Source organism: Sarcophilus harrisii, chromosome 6 (genome assembly GCF_902635505.1).
Source record: "Sarcophilus harrisii chromosome 6, mSarHar1.11, whole genome shotgun sequence".
NCBI classification, from domain to species: Eukaryota; Metazoa; Chordata; class Mammalia; order Dasyuromorphia; family Dasyuridae; genus Sarcophilus; species Sarcophilus harrisii.
Genome location: NC_045431.1, coordinates 220582877 through 220609519, shown reverse-complemented (window position 1 = coordinate 220609519; position 26643 = coordinate 220582877). Strand labels below are relative to the sequence as shown.

The 26643-nt window shown below is 40.2% G+C and overlaps 1 protein-coding gene across 5 annotated transcripts in view; it reads right to left on the bottom strand.

Annotated features, from left to right (window-relative positions):
• Positions 1-26643, bottom strand: part of EHF (ETS homologous factor) — a 76149-nt gene that overhangs the window by 25573 nt on the left and 23933 nt on the right. The window contains exons 1-4 of one of the 5 annotated variants that reach the window (XM_031944145.1): positions 11541-11830; positions 9780-9914; positions 2803-2922; positions 1213-1458 (exon numbers count right to left, since the gene is read on the bottom strand). In XM_031944145.1, the coding sequence (XP_031800005.1) occupies positions 1213-1458; positions 2803-2922; positions 9780-9876 (463 nt within the window). In that variant the 5' untranslated portion in view covers positions 9877-9914; positions 11541-11830. Of the gene's footprint in view, positions 1-1212; positions 1459-2802; positions 2923-9779; positions 9918-11540; positions 11831-26643 lie in introns of those variants that run through there. The other 4 variants (XM_031944143.1, XM_031944144.1, XM_031944146.1 and 1 more) reach the window with 4 other exon arrangements.

The following is a 26643-nucleotide window of genomic DNA, read 5'->3' as shown; positions in this document are numbered from 1 at the left end:
TTTTTGTTTTTTTCTTTCTCATGGTTTTTTCCCTTTTGCTCTGATTTTATTATTTTTTTTTTGCACATGACAAAAATGGAAATATGTTTAAAAGTATTGCACATATTTAATCTATATCATATTATTTGCCATCTTGAGGGGAAGGGGAAAGGAAGGAGAAAAATTTGGAACACAAAGTCTTACAAAAATGAATATTGAAAATTATCTTTACATGTATTTAGAAAAAAATCTAATATTTAAAATTTAAAATAAATTTTAAAAATTAAAAGATAACTTTAGATATCAAACTATCTCTCTTCTACATGGAATTTCTCATTTAAGTATTACTATTTTATAATATCTTAGAAATTGTATAGTATCAAGAGAGCATAAGCTGGTAGAACACAAGGTGCTCAAGCCAGGAACTGCTGGCTTTTCTCTTTGTCTTTGTTTGCAGGGCAGTGTCCTGCCCACAGCAGACAGTAAATGCTTAAGGGAGTGAACTGAGAGGCAATGTCTTACATCCACTAAGGTATGTTCAATGCTTGTTGGACCGGATTGAGAGACACCTTGATGGAGCAGGAAAACTGGGTATGGAGTCAGCTATCCTGAGTTACGATCTGACTCTGCAACGTAATACCTGTGGGATTTCAGCAAGTCACTTCACTTTTCTGTGCCTCAGTTGTTTTATCTATAAAATGAGTTTAGATGATCTCCAAGTCTCCTGCAACTCTCAATCTACGACCCTATTGATTGGAATTAACCTGATATTTACCCATGCCCAAGGTTCCAAAGATTAATTTTGAAAATGCATAAATATATACAACTCCTGCAGAGGGGCTTCCTAGGGAGAATGTTGAGACTGGCTTTCAAATTATGAGTAGAATAAATCTCAATCATGCTAAATTTTAATCTAACTTTGAATGAAATGGTGATGGGTCACCTGTGTCTGAAATCACTTTAGGAGTTTCCTAAAGGAAAGCATGACTTATTTTCAGGAAAATTTAACAGTGGGATGAAAAGGGAGTTGAATCTTCTGAATTCTAAAAGATTAGGAAAAGGACCGTTCCTAGTTATCTACATCATATCCAATTTTGTTTCTTGCCATTTCTTTTTTTAAAAATACTAAAGTAAAAGTAATCCTGGTCCTCTTCCTCCCAAAGTGTCCAGCAGAGAAAGTCCTGCCCACAGAAAATGGGGATGGGAGCGCAGGGGGTGGGGAGGAGTATTCACCATTCCACTTGAGATGTTGCAGGTTATTATAGAGAATCTGGCCGGCTGCCCCTGCTGCTCGGGTAAATTCTTGCAAGGTCATGCTGCACAAATGTTCCCCATTGATGTCAAATTCCTGGAAGGGGATGCAGTTGGCGTCAAGCTGGTTGGTATCCAGGAGGTGCTGGAGCCATTCCCACACCTGGTACTTAGTCCAGTACTGAGGATGAATTTCGTGCCATTGGCCTCCAAAAAATCCACTGGAAACTGAAAAAAGAGGAGATCCAGTGAGTGATCTGGGAGTACACTCAGGGATGATGAATATGGGACTACTACTGAGGGAGGGAGGCGGTTGATAGACTAATACGTCCAAAATCAATGGGTTGGAGGAGAGTACATGGATAACTTACAGGGGAGAGGGGAGGAACTGGTCTGATATTTATTCCTGGAGACAGGCATAAACAATAACAATCATAACAACTATACGTATTTATAGAAATTCTTAAAGTTTACAAAATGTTCTACCCAAAATGAAACACACATTTTTGGCCATTGGCCATTGCTAGCATTAATTTTGATTTAAAGGTTTAAAAGATTTCGTTTCTTTTTGGAAGAAGGTGGGAGAGTTAAGTGTGTTAACTGGGGAAAAAAATAATGAAATAATGTGTTGGGTAAATGTATTTCATTTGATCCTCACAGCAAGTCTGTGAGGTAGATTCTACAAATATTTTTATCTCTATTTTATAGATGAAGAAATTAAAACTCAAGAGAGGTTGGGGATTTGCTGACAGTCACACAGTTAATTAAGTATCAGGGGCAGGAATTGGAGCCTGGGCTTCCTGGCACTCAATTCAGTGCTCCCTATGTTCCACATGTCCACAAGCCAAAAGGAGCAGACCTGGAAATGTGGGCTCTTAGTCCAGCTGGACCGCAGGCTCTCGGGATAGCCTCTGTCAAATTCATCCCTGATCTGTGCCTCTGCTTCCTTCCCAGGAAAATGGATCTAATACTTTCCCACCTCTGTCACTTCCAGGGAACTTTAGGCGGGGGGGGGGGGGGAAACAAGTGACTTGACAGGATGAAAGAGTTCAGAGCTCCTTAGAAAAAGCTAAGTAAAAAGCATGAAATTTTCAGCTGCTAATTAATCATAGATCCAGTAATTAGCACATACATACGTGTGCATGCACATACATACACAAACATATACATATAGATATGTACACATATATACAGATACATCTACACACAAACACATACACAGATATAAACACACATACATGTATACACATAAACACACACACACACACACACACACACACACACACACATTTTTCACCCTATTTTCCACCATGTTGGCATTCCAATGGAAGCTCCTTGAGGGCAGGGAAGGCTCCCGTTTGCCCCAGAGCACTGTGCTTGGCACACGGTGAACACTTAATAAAGGCTTGCTGATGGCTCAGAATGGCCCTGAGAAGAGAATCCCATCCTCTCGCTAAGACGGCTTTTCCCAGACACAGCTCTCGGCTCTCCCTCCCTGCCATGTTGGTGGGAATGACCTCGCCGGCTGCCAAAGAAGAGATGTGGGGGGAATTTTTCAGAGCTGCCATTTACCTGGAGGGCACACATTGCCACCTAATCTTCTTGCTGTGCCTAAGTGTGTAGCAGTCAGAGCTTCTGCAATGTAAGGCTGGTAGCAGTTGTATCCAGTTTTCTCAGCCTCAGTTTCCACATCTGTAAAATGAGTAGGTTGGTCTGAGGTCTTTTCCAGCTCAAGATCTAGGATCTTGGATCCCACAATCCACTATGAAGATTGCCTTAAATCCTCCTACCACCTGTAATTTAGTCAGCAACCCCTTCGTAACTTGGGAATAACCTTTGAGGGCTGCTATGGCTGAAACGTTCATTTCGCTACTGGTGTCCAGTACTTACTGGTTCAAGGACCTACATCCTATCTGTCTCCATCCACTGTCCACACCACTGCCAAACTAATATCCTAAGCCCAAGAAACTTCACCATCCCCCTATCATCTCCAGGATAAAATATAGACTTTCCTATTTGGTATTTTAGCCTGTTCTAAATCTGGCTCCCTCCTACCTGCCCATCCAGACTGGTTATCCCTTCACACATCCTATGTTGTAGCCAGACTGGGCTCTTCCTCATACATGACCCTCACCTCAGCCCCTTAGAAACTCAAGCTCTCTTCAAATCTTAACTCAAGTAACATGCCTTATAGGAAGTATTTCTGTATTCCCCCTGGCTGCTAGGACCACACTATCTCCCAAAATTATCCTATTTTTACTCATGCATATATGAAGAAGCATGTCCATTTATGTATATGTGTATATATATATATGTGTATATATATATATATATACATACACATACACAGGTGTAGGGATAGGGATCAGGTTAAAGAGAAGAATAAGAGTTGCGAAGGAGGAGGAGGACGAGGAGGAGGAGAAGAAGAAGATAAAATAGAGGATTAAGTATAGAAATAGGGAAAAAGATAGCAATGAGGATGGGGAAAGAATTAGAAGAGACATAGGCATAGGCATAAGAATAGCAATAAAGATGGAAAAGGGGATTTGTTATTGTTCAGTCAGATCCAACCCTTCCTGATGTTATAATGGGGATCTTTTTGGCCAAGGTGCTGGAGTAGTTTGCCATTTCCTTCTTCAAGAGAGAGGAATAGGGATAACGATAAGACATGATTTTAATGGCAAAGGGAAATTCTGGGTGAAGGAATATCCTCCCCCAAAGCGGGCTGACACATTCTAAAATTTGATAGACTTAAAGAACTTGGATGAGCACTAGAATATTAAGGGACTATTAAGGGACTGATCACCCGTCCAGTACATGTCAAAATCAGAACATGAATCCATATGTAAAATATTCATCATAATTGTATTCATTCATATATGTATAAGTGAATACTCCGAGAGAATGTAATCTTCCTGAATTTTTGGTATTTCCAGCCCTTCATGTGGTATGTGATTAACTAGCTCACCTAGCTTGAGATTCCGGGGCTCCTTCCAAAACCAGAGAAGGTAGAGCAGGACATCCATTGGGGTTGTAAAGTCATGTCCAAACGTATCCTGGTTATGGATGCTCCTTCTCCCTTGGATGATCCTACGTCATATTTGTTTATCAGACACCATTCCCATAATTTCATGGAGGGAAAAGCCAACTTCTTCTCCATAAGAAAACTGGCTGAGTCAAATGAATTTAGTGAGTATATGTTGGGATGGCTCAGTGGAGAGAGCTCTGGGCTTGGAGTCTGGAACACCTGAATTCAAGTTCACTCTCAGAGATTTATTAGCTGTGTGAACCTAAACAAGTCACTTATTCTGTTTGTCTCAGTTTTCTCATGAGCTGGAGAGGGAAATGACAAACCACTCCAATGTTTTTGCCAAGAAAATCCCAAATGAGGTCACGGAGAGTCAAAAACAGTTGAAAATGACTGAATAAAGTATATGCTGAGCCCTCTTTGACCTCAGTCTATTCCAGGTGCATGTCTCACCCCTGATAATGAGTCCATCTACAAACAAACCTTCTCTTCATGCATTGGGACTACTTTGTTGGGGGAAAGAATGGAGATATCTCTCTAATGAGTATTAAACTGGATTAGAAAATTCAGCTCTTCTCATAATTGCCAATGGATGATTGTCTTTTATATACAGATTAAGGAAGTCCATTTGCCCCCCAAAAAATACAGAGGAGGGAATCTAAACAATCAACCCCAAATCCTGAGAAAGAAAATTACATTGGGAGCAAGTCCTAGTATTTCCCCACTCATCCCAAAGCAGAAGACAAGATTAGTAGTATCATGGGCAGGATGTTGAATAGCTGCCCAAGACCTTGAGGGTCTCATCCAGCTCTTCTGTCTGGGATTCTGAAACATGAGGATTCAGGTCGTGTTATTTCCACCAATATAGGTGACATAGTTCTGGAGGTCCCCAAGCAACAGCCAACGAGAATGTCTTTGGGGTTCCATGCTCATCTCTACATCCCTCAGAACGTGACACAGAACAAATGCTGAAATAGTTGATTGATTGATTGATTTCAATTCCATTGCTTTAATCTCAGTAACCTTGGAAGGATGGCTATCAGACTGATGCAGGGAATAAAAGAGGCTGGATACCAAAAATGGGCATCACGATGATGGGAATTCCACTCAATCTCAAGACCCCTGTTCCCTTCCAAAGTGAAATCAGCTCCAAATAACTTGTTTTTCAAATGGATCCAGTTACCAAAATTCAGTTCAACAAACATGAGTCAGACACTGTGCTCGGTGTTAGATACACAAAGACAAAAGACAAAACAGCCTTTGCCTTCTGCTAATGGAAAACAACATGCTTAATTAACTAAATGCAAAGTAATTTCATGAGAGAGAGAACATTAACAATGGGGAGGGGGCAGGGGAGAAAATTGGCCACACACCTGATCTGTTCCACGCTGGGAGCCAGGGATGCTAAGAGACAGAGATCAGGAGGGGGAAACATTCCAGACGTGGGGGACAGACTCTACAAAGGCAGGAAGAGGAATGTGTGCAGGGAACCCCTGGCAGGCCAGTTTGTGAAGGGAAGCAGTCCTGAATGCCAGCTGAAAAGGGCATGATACCACACAAGGAAGTGCGAAAAACTACTCAGATACTCAGCTATTGAAAAGACTCTGGAACTATTCCAGTTCCCGGATAATGGACCTCATTTCAGACTGAGTTTTTACCCAGCTAACTAGGGTCATGTAAACATGGCTTCTGAGAATGAATCCTACTTCTTGGTGTATCTCCAAAACTGGTTTTCCATTTTAGCTTTTATTTGAAAAATAATGATATTTTAAATTTTAAATGGAATTTTCAAATGAAATAAAGGTGTAGTAGAAAGAGTAATGAACTTGACAACTGGAAGGGCTGAATTCAAGTCTACCTTTGGCATTTACTAGGTAGGTAAGCCCCTTAAAATTAATTTTTCTGCTCCTCAGTTTCCCCATTTGGAAGATGAAGAACTGAGACTCTGTAGCCTCTAAGGTTTCTTTCAGCTTTAAATCTGATGTATTCAGTTGTATGTCCTTAGTCATGTTTAATGTCTGAGCTAATGTCTTAGGACTATAGGTTGCAGAAGTTACTTATTGACCTGTATTGGTTGGAGAAGTTTCCTCATTGGGGAAGTTCCCCTACCAATGAAACCAAAAGCCTAATCCCTAGTCTTAGAGGCAGCCAGGGTTAGAGCATCAGGCTGGACTCAGGAAGTTCAAATCCAGCCTAAGATACTTATTAGCTAAAAGTCACTTTTAACCTGGCTGCCTCAATTTCCTCAACTGTAACTTGGGGATAATAAGTTACTTTGGAGATGAGCACCTACTTCCCAGGGTTGTTATGGAATCAAATGAAATAACACATGTAAAGTGCTTAGCACATAGTAAATGCTCCAAAAATGTTAACTAGCAATATTTTTACATTGACTTGGGATAGCCAGACAATTTCTTTAGATTCCCCAGAGAAAATCCTATTCCCTGATTAGTGAGGAGAACCAAGAGAATTGCATTCAGTTGCTAATTCCTTTGTGTCTCTGCAGAAATTATTATCTGAGACATGAACACCATCCAGCCTTGTTGGAGCAAGGAAGCAATACTGGAGTTATCCTGGTTCTCACCAAGGACATCCCTGGTGTCCTTGGGGCCTCAGACACTGAGGAACAACAAACATTTTCAGGGAAATGTAAACTCGAGGGGAGGGACTGTGTCTCAGGAGTCTAGAACAGTACCTGGCACGTTGTGAACTTTTAATAAATGTTTCCTGAACTTATAAAAGTGAATGTTGAAAACTATCTTTACATGTAATTGATATATATATATATATATAAAATGTACTATACATATATACACATATATAAAATATACTATATATATGTGCTATATATATACACATAGATAAAATGTACTATATATACACACATATATAAAATTACTATATATAATGTACTATATACACACACACATATATATAATGTACTATATATATGTATGTATGTATGTATATATACATACACATACACACTATTAAGTGGGGGGGGGGGGGGGGGGGAGAAAAAAAATCCTTAAAAGATAAATAAATGTTTCCTGAGCCCAAGAAGCCAGAGCCATTCCCGGAGACTATCTGCCATCAACTTTGCACCTCTCTTGCTCGTCCCTGATTATTTACACGGGTCTTCTCTGTTAGAACGTACACTCCTCGAGGACAGGGGAGGTGTTCTTGTGTTACTTTGTATGTAAGTACAGAGCCCAGAACAGTACATAAATGCTTCCTGACTAATTGAAATCAACTGGATTGAATGGAAATAAATTGCATGGAGGTCCTCAATAGGGAGGAAGCTATAGAAATTCACTAATGATTGATCCCTTAACTTCTTTTTCTACCCTATTTATTCCTCTTGTTGTATTCATAGAATTTGGATCTAGAAGGAGTCGAAATAGATACTTAAGTTCAACTTTCTCATTTCATAAATGAAGTTGGGGAAAACCCTGCTGTTCTCCTGTGAACTGTACGGCTGGGATTCACATTCTACTGTGCCGCACTCCTAGGGGAATTTTGAAAGGCTGCCATGATCTCCCACCCCCATTCCCCAAATAGCCATAACTGAGTTTAAAGGGAACAAATTCATTTTTCCCCCCAGAATTTCTCACATCTGGGGGTGACTGAAAAGTAGAGGCCCATCTACAAGGAAGGGAAGAAAAGATGAACTGTTCTGAATACGCTTTTGCTTACTGTATAGGAATTCCTGAAATGGAAATTTATCATTACATATTTTGAATCTTTTTATGTTATATTGTGGACATGAAAAAAATACAGCCCTCATATAATCATCACACTGTTCTCTCCTTTCTCAGCCTGAGATGGTCTTCTTTCTTGTGTAATAAAAGAAAAGTCTCTTTCTGAAATATTAGGAACTCTTTGACGGGACCACGATTATAAGTCTCAAATTTGAGGGGAAAAAAAGAAGTCTCAAGTTGTGACCCGGTATTTTAAAGCCTTGACTACACCTTCTCCCCCATTTGAAAAATATGGAGACATATTTAGGACTTGAGATCATTTGAATCCAAATTCATTATCAAATTTATTCAAGTCTCATGTGATGGGAAGAATACTGGTTTGAGAATCAAAAGAATAGTAGCTTCATCTGGGAGAGGGTACAATTGTGCTAAAAGAGAGGGCTATATGGCCCTTAATGCTACCCAACAAGGGATACTGGTTTGGAAAGATACACCATGGTGGCAGGACCCTGGAAATGGAGGAATGGGGAGGTATGCAACCAAAAAGCCGCGATCCCAGAGATGGGATGTAAGTAAACTGGTTAGGCACAATGGGCACTGTGGAGAAGATGCATACCCCAAGCCAGGAAGCCAGTGCAAAAGCCCATCCAGTTATGGTGACATGGAAATTCAGAGAGCTGAATTCAACATCTCATTCTGCTACGTGCCACATATGTAATCTTAAATAAGACATTTTAACTTCTATAGACCTCAGTTTACTCAAAGATAAAATAAAAATAAAGGTACTTTTTTTCCCCTTGAGGCAGTTGGGGTTAAGTGACTTGCCCAGGGTCACCCAGCCAGGAAGTGTTAAGTGTCTGAGGTCAAATTTGGACTCAGGTCCTTCTGAGTTTTTAGGCTGGTGCTCTATCTACTGCACCACCTAACTGCCCCAATAAAGGTACTATTAAGGTCAACTAATCTAACCCTCTTATCCCATGAATTATAACTCCACTATTTGTTACAACATTGAGCAAATTTAACCTCTCTGATACTCTTTTCCTTAATTTATAAAAACGGGGTGGAAATGATGACCTTTATGGTCCTTTTTGTTCTAAACACTATGATTTTTTTTTTTTTTTAAAGGAAAGAAAGGGGCAGCTAAGTGGTACAGTGGATAGACTATCAGCACTGAACTCAGGGGGACCCAAGTTCAAATCTGGTCTCAGACACTTAACCCTTCCTGGCTATGTGAGCCTGAACAAGTCACTTATCCCCAATTGCCTCAGCAAAAACAAACAAATAAAAAGGAAAGAAAGAAAAAAAGAAACCAGTAAGGTAGAGAAATAAGCTTAGGAGGTCAAATTCCCAACAAGAATTCCTAGTTTTCTCCCTTCATCCCCTATAAAGTGATATATATGGGCTGAATGAAACTTACTATCCTATTTTACTTTCTCTTGAGTTAGTAAAGGAGTAAATAAATTCTTAGGAAGAATTATTAAATTATCCCCTACTCTGTCCTGAAAAAGAAACTTGAAATAGAAACCTCCCCCTTCAGGTACAACATGTCCCCCTATCCTCTCACTCAACAGATCCCACTCAGTCACCATCCTTCCTCCAGGATGACAAGAAGGAAATAGGGGGAAAAAATCACCATATGGAATCCACTGGGGAAAGGCTATCATTCCACCAAGAAATTCATTCTTATGAAAGTTCTATCTTCCTATCCTGACCTAAAATTTGCTGTTTTTTTCACCTAAAGTGAAGAAGAATGGACTCGTTTGAGTATGGGGGAAATAGTACCAGGCACTTCACCCCACCCAGAGCCAAGGCCCTCCTACCATTGCACGTGGGGTAACTGTCTGTCCAGGCCGGCTGTTGGTGGAGAAGATGGTTGCTGGGATTGAGATTCATCACACCACTTCCTTCCAAAATCATGATCTGAAAGGGGATCCAACAGTCCGCTCAGTTAATGCCTTCTTGACAAATGCCATTTGGAAAGCGCCAGCAGTAAAATTCAAAGAAGAGAAAAAAAAAAAAAAGTCAGTTCCTCAGCACCAGCCCCAGAAACATGTTGCCGCAGCCCTTGATGGGAAAGGCAGAACTCTCGCGCAATTAAAATTTCCATGTCCAATATTCATATGTATGAGACAAGTTTTTACAGCCACCTATTCATAAATGAATAATCTCTGATCGGGAATGAGGCAGAATGAAGGGCAATACCTCTCACCAGGAGATGCTGGCCAGTCTCCAAGCTGACAAAAGTGAAAACACCAAAGAGTATTTTTTTTTTCTTAAAGCAGAATTCCAATCAATTAAACCTTGCAGTCAAAGACATGGGCATTTCTAGGGATATTCCCACTTAATTTGTTCTATTCAGGAGTCCCGGAGCACCTGGATAAATGCATCCCCCACACAGCCAGCCCCCCTCCAGAACTGCACAGGGATGGGTCAGGGGTCTGGCTCATGGAATGGAGCCTTGCCTGGACTTCCCAGCCATTGGGATCTGTTCCTTCTTGGGGAACTTTGCTTCTTAGAAACTCAGCCACCTCCTGAAAATCTCCAGCCCCCAAACACAAATGCTAAATGGCCCTTCCTTCCTCTTTAGTGTACTAAGAAATGACAATGAAATGGTCTTGGGAACTGAAGTGGAGCAGCTTTATTTTTTTTTTTTTGACATTTTATAATATGCTATTTATTAAAGATGGCCATCAATCTTATTCTTGTTTCAGTAGGAAAAATAGTTGCCTATAAACATAATTTTAAATTTCATTTCTTTTTTTTTTCCCTCTTCAGCTCATTTTTTTTAAATTTAATAGCCTTTTATTTACAGGTTATATGTATGAGTAACTTTACAGCATTAACAATTGCCAAACCTCTTGTTCCAATTTTTCACCTCTTATCCCCCACCCCCTCCCCCAGATGGCAGGATGACCAGTAGATGTTAAATATATTAAAATATAAATTAGATACACAATAAGTATACATGACCCAACTGTTATTTTGCTGTACAAAAAGAATCAGACTCTGAAATATTGTACAATTAGCTTGTGAAGGAAATCAAAAACGCAGGTGTGCATAAATATAGGGATTGGGAATTCAATGTAATGGCTTTTAGTTATCTCCCAGAATTCTTTCTCTGGGCGTAGCTGGTTCAGTTCATTACTGCTCCATTGGAAATGATTTGGTTGACCTCGTTGCTGAGGATGGCCTGGTCCATCAGAACTGGTCATCATATAGTATTGTTATTGAAGTATATAATGATCTCCTGGTCCTGCTCATTTTGAAGTGGAGAATCTTTAGAGGGAAGGAACAAGTCCCTTCAGTCATGTCTGACTCTGTGACCCCATTTGGGATTTTCTTGGCAAAGATACTGGAGTGGTTTGTCATTTCCTTTTCCAGCTCATTTTACAGATAAGGAAACTAAGACAAACATGGTGAAGTAACTTGCCCAGGGTCATCCAACTGCATTTGAATTTGGGAAAATGAGTCTTCCTCCCTACAGGCCTGGTGCTCTGTGCAACTAGTTGCCCCTTGGAGTCAGAACATCTGGATTCAAATGCAGGTTTTGCTACTTAAAAAGTTAAGACTGGGTAAGTCACCTTATATCTCAAGTCTCCGTGTCCTCTCAACAAAAGGAGGACATTCGACTAATTTTCAAGTCTGTGCATCCATGTTGTTTGTAAAATCAGGGGAACAGGATAGCCTCTGAGGTCCCTTCCAGGGGATCCTGGAATTTTCTTTTACTTTAATTTAATTGATTTTAATTGCCATCAATAGAGGATGATGGAATGGGGGCATATGGTGATCCCCACACTTTCAGGAAAATCCAGTTGGAAAAAGCCTGGCCTGAGAGTCAGAAAATCTGAGTTCTAATACCAGGTTTAAATTCTCTGGATCTGACTCAGTTTCTTCATCTGAAAAAAAATAAAAAGGAATAGGGATGAACTAAATGATATTCTAAGAGAGTGCAATCCTGTTCTAAATCTATAATCCTATGAGTCTTCCTACATGACTTTGGACCAACCACTTTCTCACTGTGGAGCCCATTTTTCTTAATTGTAAAATTAGGAACTTAAAACTATTATCCCAAAGCTCCTTTTTTGCCTCTTTCTCACTGGGGGGCCCATTTTCCTTACTTGTAAAATTAGGAATTTAAGACTATCATCCTAAAGCTTTTTTCACCACTTTTTCACTCTGGGGCCCATTTTCCTTACTTGTAAAATTAGGAACTTAGACTATCATCCTAAAGCTCTTTTTCACCACTTTTTCACTCTGGGGCCCATTTTCCTTACTTGTAAAATTAGGAACTTAGACTATCATCCTAAAGCTCTTTTTCATCACTTTTTCACTCTGGTGCCCATTTTCCTTACTTGTAAAATTAGGAACTTAAAACTATCATCCCAAAGCTCTTTTTTGTCATTTTCTCACCGTGGGGCCCATTTTTCTTAATTGTAAAATTAGGAACTTAAAACTATCATCCCAAAGCTCTTTTTTTTGCCGCTTTCTCACTGGGGGGCCCATGGGGCCCATTTTCCTTACTTGTAAAATTAGGAACTTAGACTATCATCCTAAAGCTCTTTTTCACCACTTTTTCACTCTGGGGCCCATTTTCCTTACTTGTAAAATTAGGAATTTAGACTATCATCCTAAAGCTCTTTTTCACCACTTTTTCACTCTGGGGCCCATTTTCCTTACTTGTAAAATTAGGAATTTAGATTATTATCCCAAAGTGCTTTTTCACCACTTTTTCACTCTGGGGCCCATTTTCCTTACTTGTAAAATTAGGAACTTAAAACTATCATCCCAAAGCTCCTTTTCACCACTTTTTCACTCTGGCCATTTTCTTATTGTAAAATTAGGAACTTAAAACTATATCCCAAAGCTCTTTTTGCTTTCTCACGGGGCCCATTTTCTTATTGTAAAATTAGGAATTAAACTATCATCCAAAGCTTTTTCCTTTTCACTTGGGGCCCATTTTCCTTACTTGTAAAATTAGGAACTTAGACTATCATCCTAAACCTCTTTTTCACCACTTTTTCACTCTGGGGCCCATTTTCCTTACTTGTAAAATTAGGAACTTAGACTATCATCCTAAAGCTCTTTTTCATCACTTTTTCACTCTGGTGCCCATTTTCCTTACTGGTAAAATTAGGAACTTAAAACTATCATCCCAAAGCTCTTTTTTGTCATTTTCTCACCGTGGGGCCCATTTTTCTTAATTGTAAAATTAGGAACTTAAAACTATCATCCCAAAGCTCTTTTTTTTGCCGCTTTCTCACTGGGGGGCCCATGGGGCCCATTTTCCTTACTTGTAAAATTAGGAACTTAGACTATCATCCTAAAGCTCTTTTTCACCACTTTTTCACTCTGGGGCCCATTTTCCTTACTTGTAAAATTAGGAACTTAGACTATCATCCTAAAGCTCTTTTTTATCACTTTTTCACTCTGGCGCCCATTTTCCTTACTTGTAAAATTAGGAATTTAGATTATCATCCCAAAGTGCTTTTTCACCACTTTTTCACTCTGGGGCCCATTTTCCTTACTTGTAAAATTAGGAACTTAAAACTATCATCCCAAAGCTCCTTTTCGCCTTGAAGTTATTATTTGAGAAGAAAATAACTCCTCCTGAGCCATCCTGCCTTCTCAGCAGCGGAGGGCGAGAAGGGCAGGAAGAGGTGTGGAGGAGAGAATCCCTGTCCCTGGCAGTCTGTTTACTCAAGGCCTGGGCTCTGAGAGGGCCCATGATGGCCCTACCACCAACATAGTCAGGAAAGTTACTGTTTAACATTTGAAGGTCTGAAGATCACAGCCCAACCAGTTTGCACAGAAGGATGGGCTAGGCGGGTTTCCACTTCATGGAAGACTGGGGTGGAGGGAGTGGGGGGGAGGAGGGGGGAAGAGACAGAGGAGGACCAGCTCAGGGTTTCCACTAAATTCTTCCGTCCTGTTTAGCCAGCTGGGGTTGTTTAAAGTGGCAGGTTCCACAGAGGGCTGAAAGAAGCAGGCAGGTAAAAAAGCAAGTGGGTGACCAGGCGGTCTCCCGGGCAGGAGGGTGGGAAAGGGAGAGATAAGGCCTCCATTTGCATTTCCCAGGTAGCTGAGCTCAGCAGCTTTCTGGCCAGACTCCTCCTAAATTCCTCCTAGCCCCACACACTGAAGAACAGGAGGTCACAGGCTCAGATTTAGATTCCTCAAGGCACCCAGACAACCCCCCTCCATTTTGTAAAGAAGGAAATGAAACCCAGAAAAGGGTTCAAGATAACTCCCTTGAGATCTCAGTCAAGTAGACCTCAAACCAGTTTCTATTCTTTGCACCCGTCTGGCCATCAGACCCGTTTCCATTCCATTTGATTTAGCATTCTTGTCTAGCACAGTTGTTGGACCCCAAGGGGTGTGTGACCAAGGCAAGGAAGGGCAGTAAAATGGATTAAATCCCACCCTCCCAGCCATAGCTAATCATGGGGTTTGTCTCCTAAACACCACACCCACCATTACAACCCAATACTTACCCGATCCTTTTTCTATAGCTTGGCAAGTTCCCAGTCTTTCCCCTTTTGAGTTAGACATCAACCCACCTGGGCCTTTATAACTTAATCCCAACTTCAGAAACTACACAGGTGTCATTGGGAAAATATCTCCCTAACATACCCAACCAGGAAAAAAAATTCTGACAGGAGTGATCAAAACAAGAAGTCTTAGACCAGTCTAAGACCATCTTTTCCACGTGTTACTTTAGCAATCACTTTGCTGAGATCAGTCAATTAGGTAACAGGCAATGAGCCAGAGAGAAAAATAAATGGAAACATCCCTTTCTTCATGGGAGCTAGGGGGTGACTTCTGGCATGGAGCTGAGGTCAAGAAGACCTGAGTTCAACTGGGAAATGAGTGTAAACCGTTTGCATTTTTGTTTTTCTTCCCGGGTTATTTCTACCTTCTGAATCCAATTCTACCTGTGCAACAAGAGAACTGTTCGGTTCTGCACACGTATATTGTATCTAGGATATACTGTGACATATTCAACATACATAGGACTGCTTGCCATCTAGGGGAGGGGGTGGAGGGTGGGAGGGAAAAATCAGAACAGAAGTGAGTACAAGGGATAATGTTGTAAAAAAAAATTACCCAGGCATGGGCTCTGTCAATAAAAAGTTATAATTATTAAAAAAAAAAAATTAGATTAGGAACCAGAAAAAAAAAAGAAGACCCGAGTTCAAATCCAGTTTGAGATACTATCTGTTTCATTTTTCTCAATTATAAAATGGAGATCATTGTAGCATTTACTTGCCAGGACTGTTATGAGAGTAACAGTAGCAGTATTTGGCTTAGAGCAAGTTCTTAATGAATGTTTGTTCCCTTCCTTGAGAGATGAGACTTTCTTTTTCGGGCTTAGTTGGATCACCAGAGCTTAGCACAGCTGCACAAAGTAAGCCCTTAGTAAATACTTGTAGATTGGTTGAGTGGTCTTCAGAAGCTTCCATTTTTATCAAGGGAGACCAAACATACACACAGGGGTAAGTACAGACAAGAGAGATGCAGGTGAAATCTATGGTAAAAATTGGGTTTTAACCTATTCTTCTAGGAGGATAAGGACAGAAAAAAAGGTCATTGGCTTTATGGAATTAGAATGTTTTGAGTTGATTAAAGCTAGAAGTCGGACTAAAATAAAGGGCAGGATTTGGTGGGGAAAGTCACCATTACTGCTCCCCAAATCTCTCCTCCAATCCCCAATGCCAAAATCTCCAACATCTTTGCTTCCTTGTTTTTTAATAGAAGCAACAATATAATTGGAGCCATGGGGCTTAGAGAGGTCTAGGGCCTTAATGATTAGGCCACATAAGCCTTGGATGTGGAAAGAACTCTCTGGATGTGGGTTTAAATCTCAACTCTGCCATCTACTAGCTTTTGTGATCTTGAGCCTGTTTCTACATCTGTAAAATGGGAAGGTTGGATAAAGTGGCCTCTGAGACACTTCCCAAGTCTAAATCTAGATTCCTCAGATCCATTCCAGATTTAAGTTCAATAAGGGACTGATGTGAAAGACCTGTCAATGTAGATTGCTATTCAGTCTCAGACGCCCTCCTCTCACAGTACAGTAGCGAGGTCATAGACTTGTACAGGTATCATTATGGTTCAACCACAGTGTGTCCCCTCCCTTTTTTTTTTTTTTTTGCAATTATGTAAAAACATTTCCATATTAGTCATTTTGTACAAGAAAACTCAAATATAAACACAGAAATGTAAGAAAGTAAAAAGTAGCAATGCTTCAGTCTCTGTTCAGTTCTTTAGTATTCTTCATTATTAATCCTTATGTTACTGAGAATAGCTAAGGCACTCACAATTTTCCTTATAAATTATTGCTGTGACCGTGTACAATGTTGTCCTGGTTCTGTTCGCTTCATTCTGCATCATTTCCTGTAACTCTGCCTAAGTTTTTCTGAAATCATTCCGCTTATCATTTCCACCATTTTCTACAATTTCTACAATTCTACAGCACAATAATATCCCATTACAATCATATACCACAGCTTGTTTAGCCATTCCCCAATTGATGGGCATCCCTTTGATTTCCAATTCTTACCCACCACGAAAAGAAATGTGTGCCCTTTTAAGAGAAAGCTGTTAGGGTAGTGAGCTGCTCATTTAAAGGGTATATAAAATGGCTCCTACTTGTAAAAGAGTTTATAGGACAACCCCTGATTAGTCAGAGTTCATTTGAGCCCACATGAGGAGCTGATTGTAGAACTGCTGGGGTCTGTTGAGTAACCATCCCTAGGAGAGCAGTCACAGGGCTTCCAGGAGGGAGAATGCTGCCGTGAAAGGGATAGGACTTTTTTTTTTCATTTTCCAAACTAGAGAGAGAGTCTCATAGGCAGAAAGAGCTGGATTCAATTTCTACCCTGCCTTCAGCAGCTCAGTGCATAGAACGCTGGATTTGGAATTAAGGAAACTCGAATTCATATACAACTTCAGATACATATATACAGATATATATATACACACACACACACACACACATATATATTTATATATATGTATGTATGTTTATATACATACACACAGAGATATATACAGATAATTATATGATTCAGCTGGTTATTTAATTTGTTGGTCTCAGTTTCCTTAACTGAATTTGAAAACAGTAGCAAACACTTTGGTAATGGGAGCTTCCTTACCTGGAAATTGTCTATATTAGTGAAACCCAGTCCCTGCTCCTATCTTAAAACCACCTGCTCATACTTCTATGGACCAAATAGGGTTTGTGGTGGTTTGATGTATATAGCTTCCTTTTCTGGGGAGATCATTCTAGTAAATGTCCTTCCTTCTTAAAAGACATAGATAAAAAATTTAAAAAGGCATAGATATATAGTTCTAAAGTACCTCAGAGACCATCTAGCCCAACTCCACTTTATAGAACAGGAAACTAAGGCTGAGGTCAAGTCACTTGCATAAGGTCCCTCACATTATACATGTTGGAGTCAGAATTGGAATCCACAGCTTCTTCCTACAGATTCAATACTCTTCCTCTGTTACCAACTTTACTAATCCAATTAAGATTCATTTCATTTTTTGGTATTAATATTCCCAGAGTCTAATATAGTACTTTACCCAGAGTAGACATTTAATGTCTGTGAGTTATTATTCTTATTTTTTTATTATTTTATTATTGTTTTGTAAAGATTTGACCCTACTGACTCCAAGGCCACACTGCCCTTGGAGGGGTCCACTGTTTGGGCTGAATAGGTCAAGACCATGGGCATCCTGAGTCACACTAACTCTTACTTATCCAAAAGTGGCTGACAGAGTTTCTTAATTCTCCAACAGCTTCCCTTCCTTCCCTTCCCATACTGACCATCTTTCCTTAGTGCTCAGGTGGTGTCTGATCCAGGAATGCAAAATTAAATCATTCATGTTGAGCCATGAAAAAAAAAATCCTAATTAGACTAATAGGAAAGCCTCTGCTGTTAAAACAATTCATTGGATCCACTTCAAAGGTGAGAGGGAAAGCAATGGGGGTGGGAGTTCGGTTATATGTGCCACGGCTACCCTCATGGAGCAGGAAAGACGGGCAGTGACTGAGTTTGACTCGGTGCCCTTTTTGATTACTCAGGTTGCACAATCCTGAGAGATTTGTTAATGCAAAGGGAAGACAGTTTGTTAGTCTGACAGTTCTGGAGACAGAAGTCTGCCCTTAAGCTGACAAGCAGGAACTCCGTGGCGTCCATCACCTGGCAGACAGTTACCGACTCAGCTCTCTCTCCTGGCTGTCAAGTGGCTCTCAACCCAGCCTTTTTCATGCACTTGGGGAATTCAGATCATCTCTCTGTAGCAGCCTCCTCATCTACAAAAGCAGGAGCCAGGCCTTGGGAAATGAGTCTAGCTGGGATCAAGAGAAAGCGCCCTCAGGGAGTGATGTTGTCACAAAATGAAATTTTGGGCAGTGATGGGCGAGCCCCCACAGAACACGGCGGTCTCCTGGCGTCAACACCATTGCCAGATTCGAGCCACTTCTTCCCACTCACCCTCGTCTCCACCTGAAACGTCACTCCATCTACCAAGTCCCAGTCCTCTAACAGAGACCTCATTACCCTCCAAGGGGATCCAAGCCTGACCATCACCACCTGCACAGCTCTATTTTTAGCTTTTGAGGGAGGAAGGCATTCAGGTCACAGAGTACATTTGTGAGCACCAACTAAACAAAGCAGTCAAAGGAAAATGACCTCCAGGTAACTAATGATTCCAAAGAACACATCATCAAATATTATCTTTCTCCTCTCAGTGAACAAGGGGAGGATGGCAAGGGCAGAATGCCGTGTACATTGCTAAACCAAGTCACTCACTCTATTTCTGTTGAACTTTTGCTCTGTTACAAGGAAGGGTTCGATGTGGCAGGGGTAGTATACTTTTCCAGAAATAACTGGGATACAAAAAACAAGACTCCTCCTTAAAATTAATAAGAATCACAAAAGGAATTGAGGCACATAGCTCATTTCAGTCAAATTCTCAAATGAAATCAGTGGAAAGATTCTGGTTCTGGAGCTGGAATAGCAAGCTTCAAATCCCTCCTAGCATAGTTACTAAATGTGACCTTGGTTCTACCTAATGGGTTTTTGTTTATCTATAAAATGAAAGGCAGCCCTGAAGTCAGGAGGACCCGAGTTAAAATCTGGCCTCAGACACTTAACACTTCCTAGCTGTGTGACCTTGGGCAAGTCATTTAACCCCAATTGCCTCAGCAAAAAAAGAAAAAAGAAAGAAAGAAAAAGAAAAAGAGGTAGGGGGGGAAATGGCAAACTACTCCAGCACCTTTGTCAAGAAAACCCCAAATGGGAGCAACTAGGTAGTGTAGTGGATAGAGCACCAGCCCTGAGGACCTGAGTTCAAATTTGGTCTCAGATACTAGACACTAGACACACTAGCTGTGTGACCCTGGGCAAGTCACTTAACCCCAATTGCCTCAGTAAAAAAAGAAAGAAAAAAGAAAAAAAGAAAACCTCAAATGGGGTCACAAAGAGTCAAAATGACTTAACAACAACAAACCCGTGTGTAAAATGAGGACAAACAGGACAAGGAAATAGCAAACCACTCCTGGATCTTTGCCAAGAAAAACCCATGACTCCAAAAGCAACACTGAGGAAGCTCCAGGTAGTCTTGCACCTGAAGCAAGGAAGACTTGAGTTCAAAATCAGAAACTTACTAGCTATATATATCTCTGAACAAGCCACTTAATCTTTATCTCAGTTTCCCTATCCATAAAATGGGACTCTTAACAGCACCTGCTTCCCAGCATTGCTGCTGTGAGGATAAAAATGAGAGAATATTTGTAAAAGCTCTTTACAAACCTTAAATTCCTATATAAATGCTAGCTATTATTACCGTCACCATGCAACACTACCCATTAAGTATAGGCGGTATGACTAGGCTGTAGAGTTTGTGGAGAGAAGTAATGTTTAAGAAGACCATAAACAAAAGGGTACAGCAGAGAACAAAAGAAAACCTAAAAGGAAGCAAAGAAAAGATGGATAGCTCCGAACACAATGTGTAGGATTTAATATCTAGGTTTTCTTGAAATGGAAATTTATTGTTTCATGTTTTGAATCCTCTCGTGTTCTGCTATGTTTTTTTTTTCTTTTTTCTGTTTTGTATTTAAGTTTTAAAATAATTATTTTTTAAAAGACCATTAAATAGAGTTTAAGGCTAATTCCAGAGAAATGGGGAGCACTTGGGAGTTTACTGAGCAGGAGGTGAGGTGACAAGATCAGAGCTATACTCTCTGAATCAGGAGGTACAGTCATTCCCATTCTTGGTCCTTCTGGGTTCATTCCTGCTGGACTCTGGAGATCATCCCATTTCGACTGGGCAAACAACCATGTCTCCCATCTTGTTCACAGAATTAATGTCAAATTCTTCAGGCTGTGGAGCTTGTTCAGTAGCTTGAAGCTTACTCCTGTGAAATTTTGCCACTTCCCTTCCCCAGTGATCATTCTCTCATTAATCCAGTTTCTAGGCACTTAAGTCTGCCTCAGTTTCCTCATATGAAAGATGAAGATAATAATAGCACAAGATTCTTCCGAAAACCTGGCACACAGTAGGCACTTAATAAATGTTTGCTCTTTTCTCCTCCCCCTTCCTGAATTCTTATGCTGGGCTACTACCTATTCTTTCTGACCAAGGGGTTGGCTCTCCCAAACATGATTGGGTTGAGAAGAGGAAGAAAAGAAGGACAAGGGAGGGATCAAGGGATCCTTGAGTCACAAATTCAGAAGGATCCCCTCCAGTGGTCCTTCCCCTTTATTCTCCAGTAGGGAATACTGAACCCAAAGTCATAGAGAGAGGGGAAGAACCAGAACTTTAACTCGGGTTTGACTCCATATCTAGCCTCCTTTCCCTTGGCTTTTGAGCTGATGAAGAACAGAACTCACCAGGGGCTGGACCCAATGGCCACCAAGAGCCAGGATTTTAACTTGGGTTTGATTCCAAATCTAGCTTTCTTTTCCTTGGCTTTTGAGCTGATAAATAGAAATCCTTTGGGGGGCAAGATCCGGGAGGGGCTGGATTCAAGGGCCACTGAGGCTCTTTTGGCCTTTGATCCAAGGATTCTCTGACCCCCTGGATAACTCAGAGAGAGTCTCACGGGGAAGCCGAGCAAAGGTTCAATCAATTGTTTTTTAATTGAAAGGTAGGTTGGACACAGATGGCGGCCTCCCCAAACCCAAAGGGTGGAGCTGAAAGGAACAGGAGGCCCTGGCATGACTGAGGGGGCGAAGCTGGGACCAGCCTCTGCCCAGACAACTGAGAGGGTGTGTCAAGTCTCAGGGCGGGGGCCACCACGGGCAGTCTGGTTGTCTCCTGGTCTTGCTCGGTGAAGAAGAGAGGCAAGCTCAAGTCACAAAGGCAGAAACTGCTGAACTGTGACTTTGTGATTAATGATGAAGAGCGAACCGGGGGGAACACAGCCCAGCTCGGGTGAGTGCTCCAATGGGAGCTTCTGTCCTTAGCCCACCTGGACCATCTGAGTGCTACCTGGGAGCCCCAGGGAGCTTTGGGGACCTTCACTAACAGGTCCCCCCACACCTAAGAAGTTGGAACCTTTCTAATTCATTCAGCAAATTAAGCAGACTAAGAGTAGAATATATAGCCTGGTGCTGGAGAGATTAAAAAAATAATAAGTAATACTCTGCCCTCAGGGAGTTTTAAATCTAATGAAGGAAATTCACAATCATGAGACAGCCTTAGAAACAGACCTTAGAGGTCATTTAGTTCAACCTCCTCCTCACTTTGCAAATAAAGAAACTAAAGGATTTTTCCTTGTTTTATTCATTTTTTGGGGGGGAGGAGGGGAGAGAAATAAATGTTTATTAATTGGAAAAGAACTTAGGTTATTTTATTGACTTCTTCAGTACAAGTACCCAAAGGATTGTGGGGAAAGACAAAAGATGGAATAATTTCTTGAGTATTTCAATGGCCACCATTATGACTGACAGCTATTCCAGCCTTGGGGACAGCTCAAACTATAGACTGATCATCTTTACCCCATTCACACCATTACATTTCATGTAATTATAATGAGACAATGGCAGAGTTAGAACGGATTAGAAGGCATCTAACCCAACCAGTCTTCAGACAAGATTATGCTCTAAGTCTCCCACAACTCTGATGCACAAGCAAAAATCCAACCACCGCTAGGAAAACTCTATCAAATGGAAGCCCACTATCCACCAGGGAAGCCCTTTCCACGCTGGCAGAGGAGTCAAAGTTGGGAAGGTTCCTGCTATCCAGCCAAAATTCCCCCTCTATAGATGTAATGATACCTTACAATTGAATAACTTTACAGCATTATAAAGCCATTTCTAAATTCACCAGAAATCTAGACATGAAAAGAACCTTCAGACCTTTTCATTGAACAGTAAAGGAAACTGAAGTCCATTTTATCAAAAGATCTCACCAGAAAAACAATGCGGCATTAAAACATGATGTGGTAGAGGATCCCTCCACTGCACTTGGAGGAAGAGACTAAGGTTCAGGTGTAACCTTTCTATTTCAGTGTCAATAATAGTGATAATAATGACTAACATTCAAATAGCATTTAAAATGTGCCAGCCACTGTGCTAAGTACTTTATCAATATTATTTCATTTGCTCTTCACAACACTGAAAGGTAAGTGCTATAAGTATCTTGATTTTATAGTTGAACAAACTAAAGCAAAGAGAGGTTACCCACTTTTCAACAATGAGGTGATTCAGGTTAGTTCCAAAGATCTTGTGATGGAGAGAGCTATCTACACCCAGGGAGAGGACTGTGGGAACTGAGGGTGTATCACAACATAGCACAACATTTTCACTTCTGTTGTTGTTGTTTGCTAGCTGTTTGTTTTCTGTCATTTTTTTCCTTTTTGATCTGATTTTTCTTAGGTAGCATGATAATTGTGGATATATGTATAGAAGAATTGCATATGTTCAATATATGTTAAATTACTTGTCATCTAGGGAAAGGGGTGGGAGAGAAGGGAGGGAGAAAAAAATTGGAACACAAGGTTTGGCAAGGGTGAATGCTTTTATGTGTGTGTGTATGTGTGCGTGTGTGTGTGTGTGTGTGTGTGTGAGAGAGAGAGAGAGAGAGAGAGAGTGCCCAGGGCATATAACTAGTACATTTTTGAACTGGATTGGAACTCAGATCTTCCTGACTCCAGGCCTAGAGCTCCAGCCATTGTTTTATCTAGCTATGAATTTTGATGGCCTTCAAGGTCTCTTTCAGTTCTAAATCTTGATCCTAAAAAGGGTTTTTTAATCACATTGATGATAAAGCCCTGTGTTCAAATTGCACCTCAAATAATTACTATGTGATCCTGAATATTAAATACATTTTCTCTGAGCCTCATCCATAAAATGAGGAACACTTATCTTAAAGGGTTGTTTCAAGCATTAAATGAGATAACACATGTCAGTCTGTAAACATTTATTAAGCACTTACTATGTATCACACACTGTGTGCAGTACAAGGATACAAAAAGATACAAAGAGGGAAGAATCCCTTCCCTCAAGGAGCTCATAATCTAATGAGGAAACAATATTGCAATACATAAATGCAAAACAAGCTATATGTAAGATAAATAGAAAATACTTAACAGAAGAAAGGCACTAGAATTAAAAGAGGTTAGAAAAGGCTTCTAGTATGAGATGGGATTTTATTTGGGTCTTAATGGAAGCCAGAAAAGTAGCTAAGTGCAGTGGAGGAAGAGAGTATCCCAAGTGTGAGAGAAAGCTGGAGAAAATTTCCAAAGTCAGGTGGAGTATCTTGTTCATGGAGGGGCCTGAAGGCTGATGTCACTGGACCGAAGGGGTCATGTTAGGAGATAATGTGTAAGAAGATTAAAAAAGGAAGAAGGAGCTTTACTAACCTTTCAGTCAGAGATCAATGAACACAACATCCAGAGTCTATCCTTAGCTAATAAGCAAAGGAGCCAACAAGCAAAATAGTTAATAAAACTCAGCAGGTGAATTTTAAGATTTTTGTTAAAAATGCTAAGAAGGTATATTTTAAAATAAAGATTCAAAATAAAATAGTTTCCTCTTTCCAATGTGACTCTGAGTTTGAGAGATTTAATCCTTAAACATCATTCGCTCTCAAATAAAAATGTAACATACATATACCTTGGCCACAATACTGGCAATAGTCTCTATTTTCACCAATAAAGAAAACCTGGGGATTGCATCATACATAATTCTATACCCACAGAGCTAAGTTACTCTCAGGGCTATTGATTATTCTAGAGTTTTTGTGGCCATTTGGGCTCTCTTCAGGGACTAGATCTAGAACATTTCTGTAGATTTCCTTTACTGTTTGTGAGCAATTTGTAAATACACACATTTCTATGATCCTTATCGCCCCTGGTGCCTACCACAGACAAGGAGGCAGATAGTGCAAGGGGTGAGGCTCCAAACCAAAGCTGATCAAAAGACAAGCTACCTTGGGTGACCCCAGGAGGCACTGTCAACAACGTACCCAGGAGTCTTTGAGATAAAGCTAATGAGATTTTTAGGAGGACAGGCTGGATTCCCTCTTACCCCATGGTGAAATGGAATTTAAGACATGAGGCTGCATTCTTGCTTTGGGGTAGGGAGATCAGGGGAGTAGAAGGGAAGAAGGGAAAAATAAGGGGACTACATATGGTTATATCTATCCTTACCAACTGGAAGAAAAAAACCAGAGAGGATACCAGAATTCTGATTTTCAGTAGGCAGCCCTGAGACTCTTCACAGGAGGAAAATGAGGGAATCAACAGCTGGGAAACAGCTATCTATCCCAGAGCAGGTGGCCAGAAAGGAAATTAACAGCTGTCTGATAGCAAGTTCAACTCCTCTCAGGATCCCACTTTTCTGTCCCCCAGGCTAACACTCCTCCCCATTCTCAGAGTAGATAGTGGTCCACCTGGCTGAGTCAAACTCTCGAACACTCGGAGGATCCTTCCATCTCTGCTTCCCCACCAATGCCGGCTTTTGCTGATGATGCCCTCATATAACTTTCCATGAGATATATTCATGGACCATGGTCCCTGCTGTCTTAGAAGTTTTTATTCTTTATTTCTTCCTTCCCTCCTTTCCCTGACTTTGTTCACACTCTCTATCCAATCTCTCCTGGAAAAAAAAATCCCCATGAAGAGGCAGCCCTGTCAGGAAGGATGTCCATGGGTCCAATAAAAACAACAAGAATCATAATAAATGACATTTATATATCATTTTAAAGTTTGAAAAAACATCATATGGGTCTCAATTTCCTAAATTTGGCAGGATTAGGAACAAAAAAGCTGTATACTATTGAGTGGGTGGAGAAAGCAGTGAGTTTCAAAGCATTAGATTTGGGGTGCCCAATTCGAGCCTAATTCAGATATATATGCACTCTTTTCTCAATTCAAAACTTGTGTTTTAGTGAAAAGAGCATAGGATTTGAAATAAGGGAACCTGGGTTCAAATCTTGACTTTGTCACTTACGCAGTGTGTTCAGTTCAGTCATTTTCAACCATGTCTCAGTTTTGTGATTCCATTTAGGGTTTATTAGAGTGGTTTGCCATTACCTGCTCCAGCTCATTTTACAGATGAGGAAACTGAGGCAGATGGAATTAAGTGACTGACTTAAGTCACACAGTCACTAAATATTTGAGAGTGGATCTGAACTCAGGAAAATGAGTGTTCTTGACTCCAGGTCTGCCACTCCATCCACTGTGCTACCTAGCTGCCTGCACTGTGTTATAGGAACAAATCACTTAAATCACTTTGGTTATAGGTTCCCTCACCTAGGAAATGAGGGTGTTGGATTAAACTATTTTGTGTCATAGAAAAATTTCATTGGCAGTCTAGGTGTTTGGGTCCCCTGGATTTGAAATAATATTTGTTTAAGGACTTAACACAATGCCTGGCACGTAGAAGACATTTAACAAATTTTTTTTATTAAATAAATAAAATTATTTCCTTCTAATCGTAAATAATTTTTATACATAAAATATATAGAACTACCAAGGAAACCAACTATATTGAAAGAAAGTTTATCAAAATATTTTTATAAACAAGTTCACAGAGTTTATTAAGTTAAGAACCCCTAAAATTTGGAAGGGAGTGTTATTGTGCTATAAGAAATGACAAGCAGAGTAATTAAAAAACAAAACAAAACCTGGAGACACTTAACATGAATTGATGCAAAGTAAGTAGAACTGGAACATTGTACATAGCAACAGCAATCTTGTACAATAAAGAATTGTGAATGACTTAGCTAATCTCAGCAATACAGTGATCCAAGACAATTCCAAAGAACTAATGATAAAGCACACTGCCTTCAGATAAAGAACTGATATTGATTGAATACAGACCCTGAAGCACGCTATTTGTCACTTTTTTCTTCTTCCCCCATTTTGAGTCTTTTTGTACAAAGTGATATATAGAAATATTTTACATGATAAAGAATATTTTATATTCTATATTTTACATGATCACACAGATATAACCTATTTCTGATTGCTTACGAGAAGAAAGAATAGAATTTACAACTCAAAATTTTAAATAAAAATGTTGAAAAATAAAAATAAATAAAAATTGGAATCTAACAATGTTGTTTACAGGTAGCACATTTATCTAAAAATGAGATACAACCAGAGTTAAGAATGGCTTTGAATAACTTATTTTGTCTGTTACAAATATCCATATTAACTTCAGA